At 40.1% G+C, this 18316-nt stretch overlaps 2 protein-coding genes across 13 annotated transcripts in view; one reads left to right on the plus strand and one right to left on the minus strand.

The window, feature by feature from the left end:
* Window positions 1-9034, plus strand: part of LOC118403769 (E3 ubiquitin-protein ligase MIB1-like) — a 47494-nt gene extending 38460 nt beyond the window's left edge. For 5 of the 12 annotated variants that reach the window (XM_035802573.1, XM_035802585.1, XM_035802608.1 and 2 more), the window contains exons 14-22: window positions 1109-1247; window positions 2063-2149; window positions 2713-2847; window positions 3435-3616; window positions 4078-4270; window positions 4556-4634; window positions 5142-5228; window positions 5684-5787; window positions 6448-9034. In XM_035802573.1, coding sequence (XP_035658466.1) covers window positions 1109-1247; window positions 2063-2149; window positions 2713-2847; window positions 3435-3616; window positions 4078-4270; window positions 4556-4634; window positions 5142-5228; window positions 5684-5787; window positions 6448-6588 — 1147 coding nt within the window. In that variant the 3' untranslated portion in view covers window positions 6589-9034. The remainder of the gene's footprint in view (window positions 1-1108; window positions 1248-2062; window positions 2150-2712; window positions 2848-3434; window positions 3617-4077; window positions 4271-4555; window positions 4635-5141; window positions 5229-5683; window positions 5788-6447) is intronic. The other 7 variants (XM_035802600.1, XM_035802616.1, XM_035802655.1 and 4 more) reach the window with 4 other exon arrangements.
* A 567-nt stretch (window positions 9035-9601) lies between these two features.
* Window positions 9602-18316, minus strand: part of LOC118403854 (tyrosine-protein kinase Fyn-like) — a gene marked incomplete in the record, with an annotated part of 13043 nt that continues 4328 nt past the window's right edge. Inside the window, 10 exon segments of the mRNA XM_035802718.1 lie at window positions 9602-12424; window positions 13896-14027; window positions 14424-14577; window positions 14959-15218; window positions 15607-15771; window positions 16272-16421; window positions 16816-16919; window positions 17195-17293; window positions 17669-17765; window positions 18112-18313. Of these exon segments, the coding sequence (XP_035658611.1) occupies window positions 12216-12424; window positions 13896-14027; window positions 14424-14577; window positions 14959-15218; window positions 15607-15771; window positions 16272-16421; window positions 16816-16919; window positions 17195-17293; window positions 17669-17765; window positions 18112-18313 (1572 nt within the window).

Raw genomic sequence — 18316 nt, forward strand, 5'->3', positions numbered from 1 at the left:
CAACACAAACAACAGGACTACAGGAAAAAATGTCCGTCTCTGCAGATCTGTGGGCCAAACCGCAGCACCGCATTCATGTGGGCCTATGTAGGGACATGTTGGGTCAGCTGTCCCCACACACTTGCCAGATATGTGGGATATCCAGCTGGACTGCACATTTCTCCATACTCATCCCATACTGGGCGGCCCCAGGGATACGCTGGCCCTGATGTATCAGCTGTTCTGCACAAGTAGGGCTGGTGTCACATGTTCACACACACAGCTTCCAAACAAAACCATGCTGCATTAGAGGGACCTGCAATGTCCTTGGGACAGAATGCCACGTACACATTTTTGGAAATATTGCGGTCATCAAAACACAAATAAAACATAGTCACCATCTTCTTGTTGTTTTCAGTTTCATAGCAACTGAATATTACAGTTTTAATGCTACTGATATTATTTTTCATTGAGATCTAGAATCGTGTTTGATTATTTCTCAAATTCAGGATAGAAAGGAGCACACAGAAGTTCACATCAGTACTAACAGGAATACCTCTTACGATGAACAAGTCATCTATTTACCATTCACAAGCTGTCATCAACTGACAATTCTGTAACTTGTCATGAGCAATTTTCAGACAACAAAATTTCAAGTTTGATTTTTGCCCAATCTTTTTTTTCCTGATCTATCATAGATTGTCTGAGCCTGCCTCTGGTGTTTGAGCTATGTATTGTTCACTTGACATGTACATTATAATGATACTTTACATCAGTGTACACTGAACAAGGACTGAACTTTTACAGCATACTAATATGCATAGTCAATGTACCTGGCAGGAATTTTACACCCAGAGCATTACTGTAGAAGTTATCCATGAGTCTTGACCAAGAAAGAAATAGATGGACAACATAAAAGAAATGCACTTGACAGCATCAGACTTCAAAGTGCTGAAACACCCTAGGATAGAGAGAGTTGGCGGTCAGCTATAAACCCCAATATGAAACTACAGGAATGTCATACCTTGGATGACAGGAAAGTCGGGCAGTGAGTGTGAGTGAGCAACTTTGACCATGTTTAAGCATGACTGTATTCTTATACATGTATGTTACTGCTGTTTCTCTGCAGTGCCATGCGCATCCTGCTGTCGAAGTTGCCTCGGCCGTGGATCGTAGACGAGAAGAAGGATGATGGGTACACAGCGCTGCACCTCGCCGCCCTCAACAACCATGTGGAGGTGGCAGAGCTGCTTATCCACCAGGTAAACGTAAGTTGGACAGGCTGGAGAGAACTATACACTGCACACACCTTAGACATTGGATCTGTATCTATCTACAGTATATAGCTAATCTCCAAGCAGATCCTACAATGGCATAAGATAGTACCAAACTGGCCAAGGAGTGTAGTCAGTCAAGAGCTGTCCATTTGCGGTAGCGAAACTCACTTCTAAGCCGGCTTCACTCCTTTGCCAGCTTTCGAAACTATCTTATGCTACCGTAGGATCTGCTTGGAGATAAGTATATAGCCATTATAACCGCCAGTAACACACCTACTTCCCAGGCAGCTGGTTATAATATTACACTGAACGACCTGTCACACCTAACTTTTGCACATCTATCTACAAATGTTCTTTGAAACTATCCAGCGAAGATGCCTCTACTGTGCTTGGTGACATTGACAATTTAGATATTACTTCATCAATTATAAGGACATAACACTGTCTCTAGAGTTTTTTTAGAGTTATTTTTGTTTTAAGAGGCATTAGAGTTTTATTTTATTTATGTCCTTAGAGACATTATATACCATATTCAGAAATCCTGTATTGTCATGTGATCTTGGGTTTGTGAAGGACATCTGCCTGTGCATTGATTTTTTCCTTTTAAATAGATATATCTGTACAGTAAAATATAACCATATCTGAAGTGGAAGTCTGAAAAACTAGTTGTTGAATTTAATTGACACAAGAGTACCCAATACCAATTGGTTTATATGGAAGTCACTTATTGCATTTTCTTCTATAGTAGCTGCACTCCATGGTTAAGATCACTTTCAAAGTCTTTTACTTGACTATTCCTATCGTAGGGCCAGGCCAACATGGATCATCAAAATGTGAACCAGCAGACAGCACTACACCTTGCCGTGGAGAGACAGCACACTCAAGTAGTCAGGGTAGGTCATCATGTGGACCACGTCTTTATGTAAAACATGAACCTTTCTGTATATATCTCCATTGACTTAAAACATCAGTTGTAAACCAGCAACTTCGTTATAAGGATTTCAAGAAGATTGCCTTTTTTGCTGCTGCCTGTCTGGGCACCTCTGTCTCAGTATCTGTGATCCACTTTGAAGCTTTGACATGATTGTGTTGTAGATACATGTAGATAGATTCAAGTGTTTTTTTGGAATGGAAATCTGTTCATTCATGAATTTGTTAGTTGGATACCTTGCACTGTCTATTTTTACATTAACAAGTTATTGCTTTAGTTCTGTATAGATGTGTTGAATGTCAGCCACATGGAAAGTTAACTATTCTGTCCTGTATTGACATAATGTTCTGAAGTATTAGCTTGTATAATATTATGTAGTTTATGCCGTTACATTAGTTACAAAAAGATTAGTTTAGATTTTAGATTCTCGCAATAGTACATAGTTCAACTCCCATGTATGCACAGATTGTCATACATTGTACCTGTTACAATTGTAGTGCAATAAACTTCTTCTGTATTTCCCAGCTGTTGGTGAGAGAGGGAGCAAAGTTGGACATGCAGGACAAGGATGGGGACACGCCCCTTCACGAAGCCCTGCGGCACCACACCTTGTCTCAGCTGAGACAGCTGCAGGACATGCAGGATGTGGGCAAGGTGAATGTAATTATCTTAATTATCTTTCTTGGAATCTACAAATGAAATGCAAATATTCTGTTGTGTTCTACAGAGAAATGTGTCTAGAATATAAAACACATTGTTGGATTTTCTACAAGTAGTTCTGCAAAGGGATATTTGTAAATGTGAAATTGGACAGCAATTGTCATCTAGCAACTTTAAAAATGAAATGAAGTTTACTTCTGTCAAATGTAAGATACAACATATTAAGGAAATTCTTTAGTGCCCCCATGGTATATAATGGGAAGCTATATTGTGACACATAAGAAAGATGCCATCTTTATGATATGCCAATACAAGTGTATCATCATCATCTTCTTCTAGAGGTTGTTCCTCACATGTCAACATACATGTGTGCTTTTGTGCCACTTCATTTTTGTTTTAAGAGGCATTAGAGTTGTACATGATTCATGTCCCAAGAGGCATTATATAATCCAGATTCAGACATCACTGTAGTTCATGTGATCTTGAGTTTACGAAGGACATCTGTCTGGGCATTGATTTTTGCCTTTTCAATGAGATTTATCTGTACAGATTACTGATTCCTACCTTTCTCCATGTGTGTTGCACAGCTCCTGATGGGACTCGGCACCCAGGGTGCAGACAAGAAGAGCAGTGCCTCCATCGCCTGCTTCCTGGCTGCCAACGGTGCCGACCTGCACATTAAGAACAAGAAGGGGCAGACCCCGCTGGACCTGTGCCCCGACCCCAACCTCTGCAAGGCCCTCATCAAGTGTTTCAAGGAAAGGCACAGGTATTTCATGAGTAACCCAATGTTTCTTTATTGTAATTTGTAGTCTCAAAGATGAGTAGTATGTAGTTGATAAATATAAGTGTTGAGTACTTCACCACAAGTTTATAACATGACCTTATAATGGTATGCAATACAGTTGTTGTGTCAAGACATTCCCAGATAGGAGATTCATCTGATTTTAAGAATTTTTGTCCATAATGTAGGCAAAGATATACACACAAAATGAATAATTAGATGGATCTCTTGATCTCTAAATCTCCCAAAGTCGGAAACTTAGAAAAGCTTAGAAAAGCGCGATTAACTGACACAGTAGTATCAGAAAACAGCATTTGTATGCATCAGTAGAATGTAGGCATTGTATCAGGAAGTTGTAGGAAAAAGAAATGATAAGCAAAGCAAGGTCCTGTACATGAACAAGTATGAATGCTTGACAAGTGTTAACAGAAAACATTGCCCCTCAGCCCCCCGATGCAGCCCCTCCACGGTGGGTCCATCCATAACGATGAGGAGGCTCTGGAGGAGTGCATGGTGTGTTCAGACATGAAGAGGGACACGCTGTTTGGGCCGTGCGGACACATCGCAACCTGCTCACTCTGCTCGCCTCGTGTAAAGAAGTGCCTGATATGTAAGGAACCAGTACAGTCCAGAACTAAGGTACTGTTCTCCAGGGATTTTACCTATAGCTATCTTGCCTTATGATCAGGCCTTGACTAAAACTAACTAAAATATCTCTGTACATTATACTTTTGAACTTCAATGTGCAGCTATTATCTTTACAGAATACAGTGCAAAAGATGTTTGCCTCAACTCCCTACAATAGAGCTAGCATAGACTTATGGATGACAGGGATTCCGACCCTTTGTAGTGTGGGTACTCTCAAAGTTAAGTGTAAACTACTGTCCTAGATGTTTTCTCATGTTGTGTATTTTATCGTTCCAGGTTGAAGAGTGTGTTGTGTGTTCCGACAAGAAGGCATCAGTCCTGTTTGAGCCCTGCCTGCATATATGTGCCTGTGACAGTAAGTTTTCTACAGAATCCATGTAATGCAGTAGAAGCCAGTTATATGCACAACGGATTAACACACACTTCTGTTTACTGCACGGAATCCCAAAGTCCCAAACCAGTGCGGTCCAGCCGGATTACTTTGCATTATTGCACCAGCCGGATAATTGCACGGAATACGCTGGCGGCTTCTACTGTAAAACATTTTCTAGCATTACCCAGTAAGCAACGACTGATGCAGCACCTGTAGACATATTGAAGCTGAGTAGTTGTCCAGAGCAAAATATGTTACAGGGTAAAAGCACTCTTTGCTGGAGCTCTGGTGAAGCTTCTACTGATAAGCACCTTTGCACATGTTATGATATATGAGGGAGATTACAATTAACAATCATATTGTTCATACTTTCAATCAAGATTAGCACAATTCCTGAAGTTTATGACGTTTTGAAAGACATGTGAAGGAGATTACTAGAAACGTATTGCAAAGATGGTGACATGTTGAAATATTTTTCTTCTTGTGCAGATTGTGCCAGCCTTATGAAGAAATGTGTGCAGTGCAGATCTAACATAGACAAGATGGTGCCATTTATCGTGTGCTGTGGAGGGAAACGTAAGTCACATGCAATTTTTCTGATGGAAAGGGAATACTGGTGGTCATCATATCCTCACTTGTGTCAATATTTTTAGATATAAGATAGAATTAGAAGATAACATTATTTGAATTGCAGTGTTACCACTGAACAATGATTGAAAACATTTATGAAAGTCAGTTCAATATATTTAAAGTAGAATATAATAAATCTTAAGACCTAATTTGATATTAAGAACTGTGCACATTGTAGTAGTAAAGACAATAGTTAGAATTGACATTTTGTCTATTCACACAAATCAAGTCTCCATACTGGTTGACAAGTTGGATCAGATACAGTATGCTAGAGTTCAAATACCACCAATTTTTTTTCTTTCTGAAAGTTTAATGTATGATTGTTCTGATTCTACAATACCAGTAGGTATGTAATGTACATGGTAGGTATGTAATGTACATGTGATGTTGTATTCCCTCAGCCCCGATGGAGAAGTCCCAGAACCAGGTGCAGGCTGGAGGGCAGGCAACAAACAATGCTGACATTCAGAAGCTGCAGCAGCAGCTGCAAGATATCAAGGATCAGGTGAGGCTACATATATCTAGGCAGCATAGTCTATTTGTAAAAGAGTGTACCAAAGATAACAGTGGCCCCTGCTACTTTTTGCTGCCGTTGGTTGCACTAATGAAAAGTAATGTCAGGGCAGCATCCACATATTAGTGTGCATGAGCAGATCCAAGGAAATCAAAACAAGCATTTTTACTCAGATTTTCTCTGTTGAAGTACATCCATTAGGGTAGAAGGATCCACCTATGTCCCAAACTCAAGCTGCAGGATCTAGCTAAAATAGGTACCAGGTAAATCCAAGGCCTTACTCACATGCTATATGGCCTTGGCCAGATTAAAGTAGCCTGGATTCCAGCCTTGTTTGCTTTAGTCTCTCTGGAAGGTTGCTACCTGCCAAGGTAGCGACCTTCAAGAGCGGACTAAAGATACAAGGCAGCATAATCATTTATAGATGGAACATACAGAAACAGCATTGTTTTTTTTGGATCACTGAACTTACCTTTGACCCTATAGATATTGTATATCCTTCACTGTAAAAGTACCAGGCTTTATATCTTTGTCTCATCAGTAGATATATATAGGATGTATGAAGGTTGGGGGTTGTTCGCCATGTACAGTTGTATACTAAACTAAAACCCAGCATAAAAGTGAATTTGTTGTGTCACTGTTGTTGTGCAGACCATGTGCCCTGTGTGTCTGGACCGGCTGAAGAACATGATCTTCCTGTGCGGCCACGGGACCTGCCAGTTGTGTGGGGACAGGATGACCGAGTGCCCCATCTGCAGGAAGCCGGTGGAGAAGAGAGTCCTCTTGTACTAGTTGCTGGTACTGCAGGAGGAACGTGCACCAGCCAATCTTACTATGTAGTCTCTACCCAGGCCTCTCTGTGGGCTGTTAGAATAGCAGAAATTTGCTAGAATAGGTATGATATTTTGCAAGAGGAGTTGGCTTGCTATACTTGCACAGCTATGCTATTTGGGCCAATTTCCTCTATATCTTTTTTTAACCCAAAGAGAGGTCTGGATAGAGACTGCAATTCTAGTGTGGAGCCCTCCTCCACCCCTTTTAAGTGCAAGTATAGGTAAATAGTGGATGTCTGTGATTTGATGCTTGAATAGGAAAATGTGTCTTTTAAGGTTCCTTGATGAGCCACTCGTGCTTGATAGATGTTTGATAGAGTTCCTTTCTGTGTATATATCTATCAATGTTGCTGTATCAAAGTACGGTGTCTTTTCCTGTTATGTTGTCATTGGAGGTAACAATTAAATGCTGTCTAGACAAAATAGAACTTTAACCATTTCATGCACTCTTGTTAATAGACATAGGATTTTATCATTGTACTGCCATACTGTAAATGCAGAAACTTTCGCGGTGGTTTAATGTTCGCGGTTTTCGCAGTGGCTGCTTTACCGTAAACTTAAAACCACCGTGAACATTTTTCCATGCCAGTAAGAGACTGCAGTGCATGGTGCTCCCACGGACTTAAAACCACCTCGCAAAAGTCCTTTTTCCCGCTACCGCAACATTAAATCCCCGCAAACTTAAATGCATTTACAGTATTTGACAGAAATTACCTTGGGCTCTTCTTGTTTTGTGTATCACAAATAGATCATAGGCACAAAGAAATAATGTTAGGTAACTGTGTATTAATTATTGTGTTGTCTATATGTCTTAAAAGTAATGAAATCCTGCTTGTATTTGATGTAATATGATAATTTGTCATTAATTTAATTTTTGTAAGTCATTAAGTGGTATTCAGGGCATAGGGAAGGTGAAGCATACGTACAATGTACATGCACCAGTGTTATGGGTGGTCTGTGGTGCATAACATGGGAACCAAAAGCAAAAGATTAGGCTTTATCTGTGTTCTACTAATCTGTGTCGGTAACAAGTGCAAACATCAGGACATGGGGAGGCTTTGGAAATTTATTCAGATCGAAATCGTGTCCCAGAAATGTCCAGAATTCTTAATAGGTTTTTTGTATGGGGGGGGGGGGGTCGTATGCAGGTATACATCATCATATACAGGTATACACTAGGGCAAAATGAAACCTATAAAGATGAAGGATATACGGTTTTTAATTAAAAGTGAGTTTGATCATGACTTAAGAAGAAAAAAAGTACCTGACTGTATGAACAGGAAAGGAAAGGAATGTTGTCACATAATACCTACTGAAAATACTGCACATGTACGTATGTGCTTGCTTACATGTAGGTACTACTTATACTTGCATACATGTTGTATCATTGTGTTATTTAACTGCTCTGAATTGCAGTTATGATGTGCTACGTGTATAAGAAAAGGCACAAGGAGATTGTGTAGGGACCTGGTAAATTACATCAATATTTATGATTCAGGTGGTGAAGTAGCCAAAGATGTAACTCTAACCATGAAGATAAGGATATTATATACATCTGAAAATACAGAAATCGCAGACCTGTATGTTTGACAAATGTGCCCATATTGACAATTGGTTAGAACAAGGAGGTTGAATAAGGGTTATTCAACGTCCTTGGTTAGAATGAGAAAATAGTGATTAAAATTGTTTTGGGGAAGGCTCTATTATTAACTCTTTCAGAAATGCTGTCAGCACATTGTGTTTTTCAGCCTGAACTGCCTTTTGTGTCTAACAACAGAAAATTGTATGTGACTTAAGTTTTGCTTAAGGGGCCATTGGAGAGTGCAACATTTATGTACTGTCATATAGTTTGTAACACACTAAAACTGCAACCTTTGATCATTTAGAGTCATATAGCAGTGACTGTAACATATGTAGATAACAAACCTAGTGACTGATTCATATACTAAACACATATACAGAGCTCAAATCACACACAAATGTTCAGATCTGTATTCAGCTGAGTACACCTCTTCTAAGCTTTGGTGACAAATTATTTATTTATTTGTTGTGGTTATTATGGGTATAGAATAATCAAGCCTCTTCAACAAAGTTAAAAATCAATATACATTGGTATATGGAACATCTTCTATGTTGTGCAAATCGACTACTGGGGTAAGAAATGTTCTTGTGACTCAACTTTGTTCAATAAGTGATGGGAAATGCTGTCACAAAAGAATGTGCCACTAATGTGCGGAAAAGACGTGGACAGTTGCGAAATTAAAGAGTAGTTGGTTTCAAAAAAGGAAAGAAATTTAACAACCTGTTTTGAATGAAGTTTTAATCCGCCAGGCTGCCCAGTACATGTTGTATCTGTACAAGACACTTACTGGTTTCATCGGAATAAATCTGTTAGGCAAAACTGGTTTAGCTTAGTGATTCTTTCTGTTTATTCATTGCATATTATTTTGTTGTTCATAGTTTATTGCGTACTGTACTTTCTGAATATTATGAAATAAGATTTAGATTGCAAGTAAGAAGTCATTGTAATCTTTGGTGAGGAAAAGGGAGAAAGCAGAGACTGGTGGCGGCCATGGTGCTGAATACACCATCCTGGCCATAGCTGCAGTTTTAAAGCAACATGCTAGATGGCGTTAGTAAGCAGTCATTACCAAGCATGTAGAGTGTCAGCACACACGAGTCAAGCAAAATAGATGACAAACTTTGTCGAATTTTCTTCTGCTCAATTCTTTTTGAGTTTTTATCCACATTTTAGCCATATGACATAGATATGCCGATAAAGTGATAAGATATGCTAAATATCAGCACTCAAGCAAGTGGGGAACAATGTCACAGACAAAAGATAGTGGATGCTATCTGAAGCATCAGACCATTTCCAAAATCATATCCAGTTGCTTGAATAACTGCTATTTGGCCATAACGCACATCTGGCATAGGGCATGGACACAGTCATCACTCAATGAACACATAAATGAACACTTCTTTTTTTTTTATTGTTAGAAAAAGAAGATTAATCCAGTTCTGTTACATGGTTGACTTTGATAAATACATGTACCATTATCTGAGGTGTAGTGACTCCTTACTTTGCAGCTTATGTACTGCTGCCTGTAACAGCCTTGAATTGAAGATGTAGCCTATAAAATGATTTATTAACTACCATAACTAATCAGTTAACTCCAATAACATTGCACCTGTCAACCTAATGTCTCCATGTTGTTATAAAGTAACCCTGTCAGCACCACAAACATTGCAATGTTCCCACATCTCATACTTTTACATATCCACCAGTCCTCATGACGTGTATGTGATCAAATATGTCTCTTGACAAAGAAAAACGGAGACATATCTACAAATGTAGTCTTACACTACCAGATATCATTATACCTACATGTACAGTCAGTTCTCTTCTGAATTCTAACCTCATGGCAGTTAAGACTATATACAGTGAAGTTACGTAGCTTTAGTCTAGTTTTAGACAAATAGAAAGTGTTCCCTATCAATTGCAAGGAGTAGCTACTCATGGAGAAATATCAGAATGTTGAGTACAAAACATACACAGCTTAGTTCACAGGCATTGTTAACTAAGTTACCTAATGTCAAAACTATGTACATAACCAGCCTGGATATAAAGTTGACAGAAACAAGATGGGATGAAATCACCCGACAGAGGAAGATGTACATGCATAAATGACCTCAGAAGGAGGAAAACGGCCAACTGGATTTACAAGTGCCTTGCAAGTTCTTAAGGCTACTAGTATGTAAGGTCTACATGTGGTTTAGTACACAGACATATCCATTGAATTCTAAATTTAAACAGTAAGTAAACAGGACGTTTAGCTGGATACACTTGTGATACCTTTTGTTTTAGTCAAAGCCAGGGAGACTTTCATTGCCCATCTACAAATGTACAAACATCCTTCCCTTTCTGAAAGGACTCTCAGTGCAAACAGAATCCGATGTATAGAAAAGCTGTAACATTGTTTTTCTGAACTCTTTAAAGGGGAGATTATCTCATTTACAGTTTAATAGGTGACTGAACTGAAAAGGTTCTGAGTGCACGTCTAGACTGTGAAAATGATTCTAGGTCCCCAAAACTTTTCTTTTGGCTGGGTTATTGGGGACTTGGGGTCGAGTACCACAACAAAATGTCAACATTATCTTCATGCAGACTTTCCAATACCTCAGCAGCACCTCACTTGAAAAGAACCCTACTAAGGCTTACCTACAAAGAAAGCCACTGAATGCATGCGAGCTGAGCTAAGTTCCACATGGTCATAACATTTCCACACATATTCAATAATTCTGGTCATGCACAAAGAGAAACTTTATCCATTACCACCACATATCATAAACTCCCCTCCACAAACAATATGCTAGACTTTAAAGACCATCCAGTCTGCTTCCTTTCCCTAAGACTTGTTAGAAAATTTCTAGCTATACATGTGGTATAAAATAGTCTTGTAACCCAGAGGTTTAAGCTTGGTCTGAGTCTCATCGTCACTAGGAACCCTAACTAATTCACTGTTCTTTCACTGGTTATTACTGTTGTGCTTCCATTTTGTACACATTCCTACAACAATCTACTTCTTAAGGCAATCAAAATACACAATATTCCTTTCAGTTGTATGAAAATATGCCTTTCCCTGCACAGTTGTATACCAGTCAAACTTTTGACTGCATTGCACAGAGTTTCATTCTTGTCCACATCGTGAAAAACACTGGTAATACAAACCCCACAACAACTTCTCAGTGATTATATTTTGCACAGTTCAAAGACCTGGTCTTTATGACACAAAGCAGACAGTAAAAACAACAACACTTTATCCTAAAGATCTGACATAAAAAGGTCTAAGCTGGGATATCCGGTCACCAAATGCTGAAGATAATCATAAAGATAACCAGGAACCGCCACATTGGGGAACTACAGCATTTTGGGATGACAATTATGTGTTGAAATAAATGCCATAGTAAAGTCTAGTGAGTACATAACACTACAACATTAGCGTTAATTCAACATGTTAAGGACAATATGAAAGCATTTTTAGTTTTGACTCAAGAACTGAGCTTGTCCACACAATTTAAGACAAAATATACATGCAACAGTAAATGTACATACAAAGGACACAGACACACAAAAATTAGGCTTTTTCCCTGTAAGTACTGTGTGTCAGAAAGCAAATTGGTGTGAAGCTTTAAAGGCAATGTTCTGATCAGAACAAGTATAAATTTCCAATACAAATATACTAAGATTGGTCACCACTACAATCAGTTGGAAGAAGTTCAGACAAAGTATATCTTACTTTCATCACCTTGTAACAATCTCGAGTACCGTGTGACAGTATACCAAAGTACACATCACCATCGGAAGATGGAACATATCTCTGTACAAAACCCCCTCACATTTGTGGTTGTCCTCTCTCTGTACTAGGGCAGTTACCAGCATTGAAGTACAAAAACTGGGTCCAAGGTGCTAGCAAAGTGGTCTAAAGAGATGTCCCATATTTGACTTGAGTCAACACCCCAGTCAGAAGACCCTGTCCATATCCCGCAACCTTGCAACACAGAAAGAGTATTGCACCCCCCCGTCTAGATTGAGTCAGGCTCTCTGTAGTTGGGCTCCGTAGCTGTGAAGTAGTCGTCTAAGAAGTTGTGGAGATACTCGAAGGTGGGCCGCGTCTCCTCGTCACGAGCCCAAGTCTGCAACATGAGGTTGTAGAGCGAGTCTGGGCACCCCTGGGGCTGGGGCATCCTGTACCCCCTCTCCACCTGATCCAACACCTCCCTGTTCATCATCCCTGCACAACAACACAAAGGGCACGGTCAGAACAACATGCACAGCTGTACGTCGGGACGGCTTGAAACTGTGACAAACAAATCCATGAGCAGTTCTAATAGTCCAGGAGGAAATTCTCAGAAGAGGCCTAGAAATGAAATTTGCATAAAGAGCCCTAGAACCATGATGTCCCACCTGGACCACAGAACAACATACCTTAAAATGATCAGGAGACATCAAGCTATCATTCTATGATAGAGAAATAATTATGTACTGGGTGGGTTACGAAACATTTTTTTCAGGAATCTCCTCCTGGACTATAAAACATAAACCACATCTTCCTGCAAAAGCTAAATAGTGAGTAAGGTGAAATTGTGACATACAGTTGACCAAAACCACTTGAGTGGCAGAGTGACATAATAGCATAAAAGAACAGACATACAATATAAATACATGTACATAGCATGACATCAGGTTACCTGGCAGTGTGCAATAGTTACATCAGCTGAAAGCATCTAACCCACTCAGGTTTAGGGTGTAGGAATGGACATGTGATTTAAGTATATTGTAAGCTTTGTGATGGGCTTTCCTTGTAGATAATCTTACTTTCAACAACAACAACAACAAAATACTTAACTACTATTAACAAATTTATGACCATAAATACATTTGTATATCTCATTATCTCCCACAAATTTCTGTCAACTTGTTTAGTTTTCCATCATCCTGCAAAACAAATTCTACAATGCAGGAACTGAGATACTAAATGATATTCTGGCTAACATCTCTTGTTAGCCCTGATACCCCACTGCTACACAGACGTTATAGGAGAGGGAACATTTAGAAACCTGTTGTCACAAGGGAAAATAGTCAAGTTTTAATGTCTTAGAACTACAGTCTTCACAGACAGAGGCGACATCATAGTGCGAGAAGCCTGCGACAGCCCATCACCTGCTGACAGGAACGTGTAACAATGGAAACCACCACACCCACCAGCAGCCACCAGCACAGAGACATGACATTGATTGACACATGGTACCTGCACCTAGATGGCCTCAGGCTCTTTGTAGTTTGGCTCTGTGGCTGTGAAATAGTCGTCAAGGAAAGACCCTATGTACTCAAATGTGGGTCTCTCTTCCGGGTCGCGGTGCCAACACTGCTGCATCAGCTCGAACAGCGAGTCCGGACAGTCCCTGATTTGAGGCATGCGGTAACCCCTGGACACCTCCTCTATTACCTCCTTGTTGCTCATGCCTACAAATAAACACCTACAGATACAGTCTAATACTGTGTAACAATCCACCACCCAATCTGCATTCATCCTTTGTCAAGTAATCGCATCTTGCTTACTTATATATAATAGTTCTAGTCCTTTTATCAAATTGACACAGTAAATCATGATGACGCTGTAATATTTCCAATTTTGCAGACAGTGCAGGACATAGGTTGGTAGTATTACTAGTAGTAGTAGTATTACTACAGCAACACCTTACCAGGGTATGGAATCTTGCCATGAGTCACCAGCTCTGTCAGGAGGATCCCAAAGGACCAGACATCAGACTTGATGGTGAACTTGCCGTACAGCGCTGCCTCTGGAGCCGTCCATTTGATGGGAAACTTAGCACCTGCAGGGGGGATAACAGACAAGAAATGTTTCCAAAATCATATCGAGTAGCTTGAGTAATTGCTATTTGGGATAAGAACTGTTTTGTTTTGTTTTTGCATAAAAAGTAAGCAGCTTTTAGGTGTAACACACCAGTTTTGTACAGACTGCCTATGACCAATGTCTCCACATTTGATCCACATTAAGGCCTGCTAGTAATTTGAACCCAGAATTCTTAGATTCAAAGTCAACAACCCTAACCACAAGACCACCAGTAAACCTTAAGACTGAATAGCAAAACAGTATCTACACAAAGTTTGACCAAAAACATAACCTTCCAGGCAAACCTAACAAACCTCTTTGTTTTCTGTCCACAGAAAAGAACTCAACAACAGAAAGTTTTTAGTGAAACACCCACCTTGTTGTGCCTTATAAAGGTCGTCCTCTATCAGTCTAGCTAGGCCAAAGTCTGCTATTTTGCAGTTATTGTCGTCACCTACAAGTACATTGGCTGCTCGCAAGTCTCGATGGACGTACTTCATTCTTTCAATATAGGCCATGCCAAATGCAATCTGTTGGAGAGAAACAGTAGCTGGTGAAGAAATGTATAAAAGAAGGCTGTTGTCTTTGATAAAATATTGTCTATAAAAGAAGGCTGTTTTATAACATATTTTGTTCAAACATTGCATGACCATGTCTCCTGAGAGTCACAACTTTTCTTTCCAAAAGGCACAGTACATTTGTATGTAAGGAAAATTGATTCACAGTGAATTTGCACGTGTTTGATGACAGTTTAGACATTAATATCTGCTTAAGTCATTGCAATGCACTACATTTCAGGGCAGTGGTGCTTCTAACTCCTAAATCATTCTAACCCTCATCTCTTTTGTACCAACTGTGTACTTGTTCAACTGTGATAAGTAATAATTGCTAGTGTGAGATGAGCCACTGACCTGAGCCCCCATGTCCACCAGCTCCTTCAGCCCAGACTTCTGCCCGTCTCCCTTGACTATATAGTCCAGCAAGCTGCCATTGCACATGTACTCTGTGATGATGTAGATGGGTTCCCTGTCCGTGCAGACGGCGTACAGGGCCACCAGTTTCTCATGACGCAGTTTCTTCATGATGGTGGCCTCCTCCAGGAAGGCCTGAGGAGACATGGAGCCTGACCTCAGGGTCTTCACTGCCACCTTGGTGCTATGGTTCCACACGGCTAGGGGAAACCGGGAAATAATGTGTTATGGTTAAAGGATATCACAAGACTTTTGGTGGGACTTTGGTGGATATTATAATTACATTTTGCCTGCAAAGCAGTTTCTGGCTAGTGTCTTGCTATTTCCATGCTTTTCTGCCATTATGAACTGTCAAAACATACATACACCTAACATCAAAATGATGACATTTGTACACTGTGGTGACTATTTGCGCTAGGAAAATTACAGATATATCTTTTAATTTATACAATAAAACTAATTACATTCAAGAGCTTTCTTTAAACACTACTGTGGCCATGGACTGCAAGATGCAGAAGAGACCTCCAAGACAGTGACAAGGCCCTACCATGAGAGTGTCAAGAATCATGCAATGAGGCACCAACTTACCCAACCAGACCTCTCCAAAGTTGCCCTGGCCCAGCTTCTCCTTCAGGGAGATGGACTCCCTGTCTATTTCCCAGGCATCCTTGGTGTGGTGGGAGAGGTCCTTGGTGATGGGCATAGACTTGGAGCAGGGTTTCACCAGCTGATAGGCCAGGCCACCTGACGTCTCTGTATAAAAATATCTGTATGTCAATCATCTGATGAAGGTGGGATTAATGGACAGCTACCACTGCTATAAACTTAATAAAGCATCTACAATGCCAGCGTCATGCCTAACATCACCTGGTAGAGTGTACAATAGATATGACATTATAAGACAATCAAAATTACTTTGTGGCGCGAGCTCTAATAACATATACATTGTAATTAGGCATTCGAGTTGCGGGACCGACATCACATAACAGCTTCACAGGTTGATGTTAATCCATACCTAAGACCTACTCTCCAAGAAGATCCACCGAGGGCAAAGAAAGTATCCAAACAGCTAAACAGTGTCCTATGGGCCAACACTGTTTAACCCTTTGGATACTGACTTTGTCCCCGATAAATCTTCTTGGAAATAACCAAAACCTGTAGTTCTTTAAGTAAGTCCTTGACTTAAAAAGAGAATTACTTCACATTTTGTATTGCTTATCTTTGAGGACATGTTTAATTTTCCCTTGACCCACCTGAGTAGTGCTGTACGAGTTCCTGTAAGGTTTTGAACTGTGTCCTGCTGGCGATGTAGAAACCTCCGCTGTCCAGGTTCCTGATCCTGTAGTGCTTCACGTTGTCACCCTTCGTCTCATCCCAGTCTCTCACAGACAGGGAGAAACCACCTGCAGTCAACACAAACTGGCTATGTTAACACAGCACATGTCGGAGTTCTGTTACCTGCTGCCTTATTGGAGCTAAGCTAAATGTATCTATGTATTACAACATCATGTCTTCTTAATTTGTTATCATCTGTTTTGTAGGTGAGGACTTGGGTGTTCCATAATGAAAGAATGGCCAGTGAAACATGTAACCTGGCAAAAACAGGTCTCGCTTGAAGCTATTTCTTTCTTCAACGTACAAATGTACATGTTCAGTGGCTATTGTGTAGCAGTGTTTATCAAACAACTGCCCTGTCTATACACTAACTCATGTTTTTTTCACTGATAAACTAAATGGCTATAGAAGCTAACAATGTTTTAGCATAAAGCCTTTAGAAATATCTCTTCCATAACTCACCTGCAGTTGTCTCACTCTCCCGTATCAGGAACGTCCCCCTGACGTTGCCTGGTGCCAGCAGCAGCTTTTCTGCATCTTTTCGTGCAATCTTTCCAAAGAACCAGCTGGAATCAAAGTCAGGGAATTAATACTGATTTTAAACAGATAACATTGAACACTATGCAATATCATTGTAACACTGTTAAACCTAACAATCCATATCAAGTAGGGGTGGGTACCAGTTGTTTTGGGTGTGCCCCATTCACAAGTTTTCACAGATAATTACGTCCAAGTTCAGGTCCTGTACCTGAATTTTCTGTACTGGTACCCACCTGAAATATCACGAAAAAATAATCTCTCACAAAGGAATAAATACATGAACAAAAAAAAAGGTTCTTACTCTTCTGCATTGATGCTGGACACAGGTGCAACATAGTTGCTGGGAATGTAGCCTGTCTGTGATGTAGTTAATGACCTGGCCTCCCACCAGTCCCCATCTCTGTGGGCAGAAACAATCAATAGTTTAGCAGCAAGCTTGCTTTTAGAAGCATCGCCTATCAGGTAAATATCTAAACAACTTCACCAGTGCAAACAGCATTATGAATATTTACATTGCAACAGCTTTGCAGGCATTTCTGTATGATATAATAAGAAACTGCCATATCTTAACTCTCAACTGGTATCTTTTTGGATAGGATAGTAATGATATCAGCTTGATTGGGGCCCTCAAGTCAAGGAAATGAAGAATCTTCTCCTAACTAACATCTCCAGACAATGCTGAATCTAGTATTCAGATGACACTGTGTTTTTTTTATGCATTGGGCTAGTTGAAAATCTAGTTTACTGCTCAGGAGATATCAGTTAAACTACTTACTGGTTGTTGATAATCTGTAGCTGCTCTCCCTTCTTAAAACTCAGGTCATCTTCAGTCCTTGCCGCATAATCATACAAGGCCACAAATATGGTCACACCTGTAAAATAAAATATTACTTAATTACAGTTCAGAAATATGACAACATTGTTAGGAATAGCATCTTAAAAGATATGAATAATAAAAGTTTGTTACACATCAAGCTCATATCATAACTACCTGGTGTCACTGCTGGAGATAGAAGGGGTCATTCTGTGAACACGGTCGATGGAGTTTGTCCGAAAATTTAGAGGGGTAAGTGTTGGATATAAAGTGTTACCGTTTTTCTATAAGATATGAATAATGGTAGTATTGATTGATTATATACCTAGCTGTTCAGCTATGAAAGACATACAGACAGGTCTGCCCAACTAGCCAATGGCTACCATTACCAGTGAAGTACTGACCTTGACTTGAAATGTTGGAAGTGCTCGGTGCTGTGCTGCCAAAGGACGGAATGTTGACCCCCCCTGCTGGTGAGTTGAAGTTGGGGATTGCCGCTGGTGGCAGGGAGAACCTGTCGTTCTCGGTGGGAGACTGTGTGTATCTGGTGGCATTGTTTATGGCAGACGCGTCCAGGACAGTGTCGTCTTTGGCCTGGTACTTCAGTTT

The sequence above is a fragment of the Branchiostoma floridae genome, chromosome 2 (assembly GCF_000003815.2).
Source record: "Branchiostoma floridae strain S238N-H82 chromosome 2, Bfl_VNyyK, whole genome shotgun sequence".
Lineage (NCBI taxonomy): Eukaryota > Metazoa > Chordata > Leptocardii > Amphioxiformes > Branchiostomatidae > Branchiostoma > Branchiostoma floridae.